The sequence below is a fragment of the Astatotilapia calliptera genome, chromosome 18, assembly GCF_964374335.1.
Source record: "Astatotilapia calliptera chromosome 18, fAstCal68.1, whole genome shotgun sequence".
Taxonomy (NCBI): Eukaryota; Metazoa; Chordata; class Actinopteri; order Cichliformes; family Cichlidae; genus Astatotilapia; species Astatotilapia calliptera.
Window position 1 is genome coordinate 28613231 of NC_137439.1, and position 6915 is coordinate 28620145.

Below are 6915 nucleotides of genomic sequence, written 5' to 3' on the forward strand. Positions count from 1 at the left end.
TCTTACCTGGCGTTAACAAGGCATTTTCAAACATTGTGAACTGTCATTCACTGGATACTTTCTTTATCAAACTGTTGTCTGTAAACCCCGGCAATGGTTGCGCAGAAAAATTTAGTGAAAATCCCGGTAGCTTCTGAAATACTCAGACCAGCCCATCTGACAACAACAATCACGCCACATTCAAAGTCTTTTAATTCACCTATTCTGATACTCGGTCCGAAATTCAACAGGGCAAACTGAACATGTCTACATAGCAGAATGCTCTGGGTTGCTGTCATGTGATTGGCTGATTAGACATTTGTATTAAAGAGCAGTTCACTAGCTGGACCCACGTCCTCATTTTAGGTTTGACAGCGTTTTGGGGAAAGCCTCGAAGGCAGATCCCCATGTACTAAATACAAGTGAAGAAGTTAAAGAATTGAAAACAAGGAGGGAGGGAGGGTGGGGCACGTAAACAAGAATGAACAGCTTGCAGAACTGGAGGAACCTATATAGTTGACAACCGGAAGGAGCGTGTTTGGAGGCGTGGTCCCGCTCCTGAAATTCCGATACATAATCTCCAATTAAACAGGTATACCTAATGAAGTGATCAGTCAGTGTATGTAAGACCAACAATGCGGGAGACTGATTAAGACAAATGGAAAAACTATTGCAAAAAACAAAACTGCTTTTCTTCCCACATTAACTAAAAATGAATTCCTGATGTTGCAAAAAGTAAAAAAGTCTCTGTGAATGTGGACAGCCTGTTGCATGCTTCACCACCTCTTTACAGCATGCACAACACATTATATTGCAAGATTCTTCTCTTGGTTCAACTTAACATGCAAATGTGGTGTTTTCAAGCATGGCGAATATATCACATGCATCATATACTTACATATGTCAATTGATTCTGCCAGTTGCCACTGACAAAGCAACAAACCCCAGCAAACTACACATTAGAACGTATGCAGACAATTTTGAATCAAGAAAACAACTTCAAGCTGCATTAACTTACTCCAGGTACTTGGTCCATGTTGGTGGATCAGACATGGCCATGAAGAAACAGTTGGTCAGGATAGTGAACATTATGAACAAGCTAAACAATGTGAAAAGAGAGTTAAGGAATGTGTACTGTAAGGTGACGATTTACAGTTACCCAATCAAATACGTTTTTCTGATAAGCAGACGATGTATTCAAATAAAACAACAAAGGTTTATTGTAATCCTGTGGAGTATATACACGAGGATGAACGGTCACTGTTTGTACCTACAGACTACAGTAAATGCAGATTATAAAAAACAATGTAAACAAATTCTATTTAATATCGACTCGGTAGAAAAACATAATCTCCCATATGGAGACATGGACTGAAATCCTAAAGGATCTACTGAATCTTTACAAATGATTGCAAAGATTAAAGTGCTTTAGCATAAAATGATAAGAAATTCACTGAAATGAACATTAAAGTTTTTCGCTATAATTTAAATTATCTGATTGATTATATTACATTATAAAATAAACCGATAGTTTGGGTATTGAGGGCTTTTAGCCTGCACTTCAGAACCGACTGCGGTAATCTGCATGTTTCAGAGAATCAGTAACAGAAGTGAAATCTATAACAGGGGAGAGTTGGAGGAAAATTTGGGAAAATTACAAATCATCTGTCTGACAACTAATAGTCAGCCATCACATGATGTGAAATCTCCTTGCTCTTATTTCATTTCAGAGATTAAAAGAGGGATATGAGGGGATTTAGTGTGCGATGCCAGAGAGAACCATCACAAAGATGTTTCAAAAATAGGACTGGAAAAATCCAATAGAAACCTACAGGGGGGAAATCAGTAAATATCACAAATTGGCTTATCTGTCAGCAGGAAGTGAAATCTGGACTTTTCATTGTAAAATATATAAATTACAGTAGGAATGGTTCAAACTAGTTTGTTCACGGCAGGACATCTGAGTCACAGTCTAATCCCCATGTTATCACATGTCAGGAAAATGACATTCATGTTTTTAGTTTAAAGAGAACACCCTTTTTTTTAGTGGTTTAAAAAGTCCCTTTTCAAGTGTAGCAGGGGAAGAGGAACACATGAGCCTTCAACAGATAAATAAAAGCAGGAAGAGGCACATGCAGAGAACCCAAAAAGGATATGAATGAACTAAAATCTTTATGGCAATCGCTCTGATGAGGTGAAATGGAGTAAATATGTAAAGTGCAGATGTGGCGCTGAATCTGAAGATGGCCTTCCCTTTGTTAAGTACTATAAAGGTCTGCAAGGGGGGAGAAAAAAAAGAAAAATATAACATTATTGACAGAAATCACATTTTTGAAAAGACATCACACCAAAAAAAGCATTTCTTAAAATGATTTTCACTTTGTGCACAACAACAACAGCAGGTCTGAGCAGCAGTTCAGCTGCTGTCTTTACCAAGCAGGGATAACAATATAGCTACCATCTGTGTTAATATTCACCGTGAGCACTTATGGCTCCAAGAGGTGAGCGAGCAATGAGTGCCCGTCCACACTGTCAGTGAGGCCGGCTGAGATAATGGAGACAACTCCAATGGGAGCTGACCCTTTCCCCAACAGATGTGGCATTTATTTAAATATTTTTCCGTCTTTGGATAATCCTCCCATCCAGCAGTGCGCCACATGCCAAAACAAAGAGACCCTGAGAATGACTGCCACATCCTTTTTTTTTTTCATCTCTCCATAAACAGCCCATTAACGGGCAGCAGCAAATCAAAACTTGCTAATCCTATTTCTGCATCCGCAAGAGATCTAAAGCGAAGCAGTCACAGAGGCCACGTCTCAGCTCGCTGCTCCAAATAGCCACTTGCTAAGTTCTGTGAAAATGCCAGTTTATTTGGAGGCTCGCTATCATATCGTGTTCAAATTCAGATGAACATTCATCAGCGAACATGGCAGAAAATATAGCAGCAAAATTCTGCATTAGTAACCACAAACACTTTCATTTTCAAGCCGATTATTAATAAACGTGGTTAAATAACTTTAACATTGCCAGGGATTCGCCATGGTTACAATCTCTTTAACGGTTGCCAAGAAATTGCCTCTATGAAGGAAACCCCAGAAAATGGTCATTTTGTGTCAAGTATTTCTTTAACCAGTAAAAATTATATTGATTCAGTCTGTTAAAACAGGCTGAATTTTGTCTCCCACTATTCCCACTGTAAAAGTGTTGATGTGCTCATTTTAATTTAAATGGTACATAATCTTTGGCAGATTTATCAATACTGATCATTTTATTGCAAACATGAATAAGTTTCTGCCCATAATGTCTGTGATTGCTGGAACCAATATATCTGTGACATGTTTCTTTAAGCAAAAGACAGTTAGCTTTGTTAATACAAAAGAATTTAAAAGAACTGCTATCATCATCATACATTAGTTTGGGCATACAAACCACTCAAATAAGGGCACCTTTGCAATGATTCTCTTTCTGGAACTCTAGTAGAGATATGGAAAACCATTCATCCAAAAGACATTTCATTATTTGGTGTTTTGATGATGGCAGTGAAGAGAGCTAACACTGTAGTCTTAAAACTTCCACAGGTTTTTACGTAATCTGAGTTGAGATCAAGCTGTCAAGTCATAAAAATCATATAACTACAAAAAAACCCAAACAACTCCTATTGGGAGTAGTATCCTATTCATCCGAGCACAACGGTCATCACTCAGAACAAACTTGTGCTGATTCACAGTAACCCTTTCTTCCACAACGGGACAAGCAAACCCAAACTCTTACCCTCTGGTTCTTGTAGTAAAATGGATCGATGTCTTCCAGCGGCACCCCAATAAGTTCTTGAGGGATTTCACCGAAGATGCGTGGCAGTTGCTTCCCTGCCTCCAGGTCGACCCTGGGTTTCGGTGGCTCTGTCTTCTTCTGAGCCCCCTTGGCATTCTTGGCCTGCTCCTCCGCAATCCGCTGCTCCAAGGCAGCCAAGGATTCGCGAGTGAACCGCCGCAAGCCATCAGGACCCGTTGGTAACAGCATGGTTGCCATCTTTTCATCCTGATTCTCCTGTACTAGAATTTACTTACAGCTACAGGGAGGGAAGTATAGATTGAACACAGAAAAACAGATTGAAGAAGGTGAGGATAAATACATTATATACTGCATGAATCAGATCATCTGCCTGTAGCTATCTGTACCAGTAGTTTGGTAAAACAAATTAAAAAATGTCTGAAAGCTGGATTGGAACTCATACTCAAACACTAAATGTAAATGTAAACAGTAAATGAACTGAATTGGTGTCAGAGAAGACTGTTTCTCTGTCACCTGATTATTATATTATACTGATTAGATTATAATACTATTCAAAATTCTGCATCTATCCATCTATCTTTCTTGTAGAACTGTGCTGTCCTTCGGGTGGCGCTGTCACTTGGTGTTCGCTCTCTCTGCGGTAAAGTATCACTTCCTCTTCCTGTTCCAACACACAGGGGTGTTTTTGAGTAGTTTATCTGCATAGCAATTTAATTAAAAACTTTTAGATAACTTCTGTTTTCACAGTATAATCTTCACGTGCTTCATCCAAAGAACACTCTGCTCACACTACTGTTTGAAAAACTAGTTCATGCATTCTAGACTTCTAGGCTGGACTACTGTAACTAATTATTATCAGGACGTCCTAAAAACTCCCTGAAAAGCCTTCAGCTAATCCAAAATGCTGCAGTAAGGGTACTGACAGGGACTAGAAAGAGAGAGTATATTTCTCCTGTTTTGGCTTCCCTTTATTGGCTTCCTGTTAAATCCAGAATTGAATTCAAAATCCTGCTCCTCACATACAAGGTCTTAAATAATCAGGCCCCATCTTATCTTAATGACCTTGTAGTACCGTATCACCCCATTTGAGCACTTTGCTCTCACACTGCAGGCCTACTTGTTGTTCCTAGAGTATTTAAAAAGTAGAATGGGAGGCAGAGCCTTCTGTTTTCAGGCCCCTCTTCTGTGGAATCAGCTTCCAGTTTGGATTCGGGAGACAGACACTATCTCTACTTTCAAGATTAGGCTTAAAACTTTCCTTTTTGCTAAAGCATATAGTTAGGGCTGGACCAGGTGTCCCTGAATCCTCCCTTAGTTATGCTGTATTGGTCATAAGCTGCTGGGGGACTCCCATGATGCATTGAGTTTTTCCTTTTCAGTCACCCTTTTCACTCAGTATGTGTAAATAAACATCTCTGCATTGAACCGTGTTTGTTATTAATCTCCAGCTGTCTTCCACAGCATGTCTTTATCCTGTCTTCCTCCTCTCACCCCACCGGTCCCAGCAGACGACCCCGTCCTTCCCTCAGCCTGGTACTGCCGGAGGTTTCTTCCTGTTAAAAGGGATTTTTTCCTTCCCACTGTCACCAAAGTGCTTGCTCATAGGGGTTCATTTGATTGTGGGGTTTTTCTCTGAATCTATTATTGTAGGATCTACTGTACAATATAAAGCGCATTGAGGTAACTGTTGTTGTGATTTGGCGATATATAAATAAAATTGAATTGAATATAGAAATAATTAAAGATATGTTTTTTTTAATCACAAAACCCATTTTATTTGTATCTAGAAAGACATATACAGCTATAACTTAAAAAACAAAACATTGCCTATTTTTAACTCTAAAAAAGGCTAACAGCATTGTTGTACAATTTTGGCAGAAGAAAGCAAAAACTAGACTTTGCAGATAGATATTAAAGCACTGAGTGGCTATTGTGTCAGATCTCTTCTACAGCTTGGTGTGCTCTCTCCCATAATGCCCAGAAATCTGTTACTGACTGAATTTGAACATGTTTGACTCTCTGTGCCAGCATTCAAAATCTGAATCCAGTCTGAGGCACATTTGCTGTATGATTAAGTTTAACAGCCAGTCCAAAAACTCTGTCCTATATTTTTGAACTAATTACCAATTGTCTGTGCAATGCACTTATAACATAGCTATATGTAAAAGATGGACACAGGCAACATGAAGTTACATATTAATTTTTTAAGCCCTGTTTTCCCATTTTGAAGAGTCAAGATTAGCATTTATCTGTGCGCCATGTTAGCTGGAGCTAGAAGTGAGCATATCTGGACAAAAGTGTGTAGCTGTAAGTTATTAGCTAAGCCTGGGTAGCGAGGATGAATCCATCAAGTGCATGGGCCCACTGCACAGATCAGGCAGATATCTTTAAATTAGAACTATATAACTAGATAATAAAATACTAGAATTTCACTCACCACAACTTTAGCACAGGCCTCTGGATGGACTGTTAGTGCAATTAACCACACAACAGGCTGCATATTTTGTTGGATAAAACTACAACTACTGATTATTCTAGTTAGCAGATGTGAATCCTAGCAAAGAGCTATTAGCAAAACCTGCATGTGCACTCACTTCTCTGTCAAAACTGCCGGACTACTAAATTAAGCTAAATGAAGTTTAAAAAGGCAAGTCATTAAAAAGTTCTATCACTGTAAGGTTGTCATGAAAGGGAAAGGGACCAAAAACATTACCATGGGAGGTTTTCAACACTTCTGACTTGGCTTCCAGTCATGGAGGCTGTTCCTTGACTAATACAGCTGCTAAGCAACCTGCTAACACATGGTTAACACAGCAAAGTGTTACTTAAAAACATCTTCGAGAACACTAAAATACTCAAACTGAGGCTTCAAAACAAATCATGTCATGGTGCCTGTGTCCAGCTTTCCTAGACAATTTATCATTTGTTTTTGTGTGGCATCCTGTTCGTCTTTCACTGCAATTCGACTGCACAACTTAACCGATAATGCTTGAACAACCACTACATCCCATTCCCCATTAGATCATTTAATTACCAGTATTGTACTACTGGTCGAACTACAATACACACTCAGTTACTCCTAGTTTTGTTTAGGCTAGCAGCCCTGCTTTGGGGTCTAAAGAAGAAGAAGAAAAAACCCCAAAA

General features: G+C 39.1%; 1 protein-coding gene across 1 annotated transcript in view; it reads right to left on the bottom strand.

Annotated features, from left to right (window-relative positions):
- The window catches only part of LOC113010049 (sodium channel protein type 2 subunit alpha-like), a 31094-nt gene extending 29906 nt beyond the window's left edge, over window positions 1-1188 (bottom strand). Inside the window, exon 1 of the mRNA XM_026148852.2 lies at window positions 998-1188. Within this exon, the coding sequence (XP_026004637.2) occupies window positions 998-1068 (71 nt within the window). The 5' untranslated portion in view covers window positions 1069-1188. The remainder of the gene's footprint in view (window positions 1-997) is intronic.
- Window positions 1189-6915: the final 5727 nt, after the last annotated feature.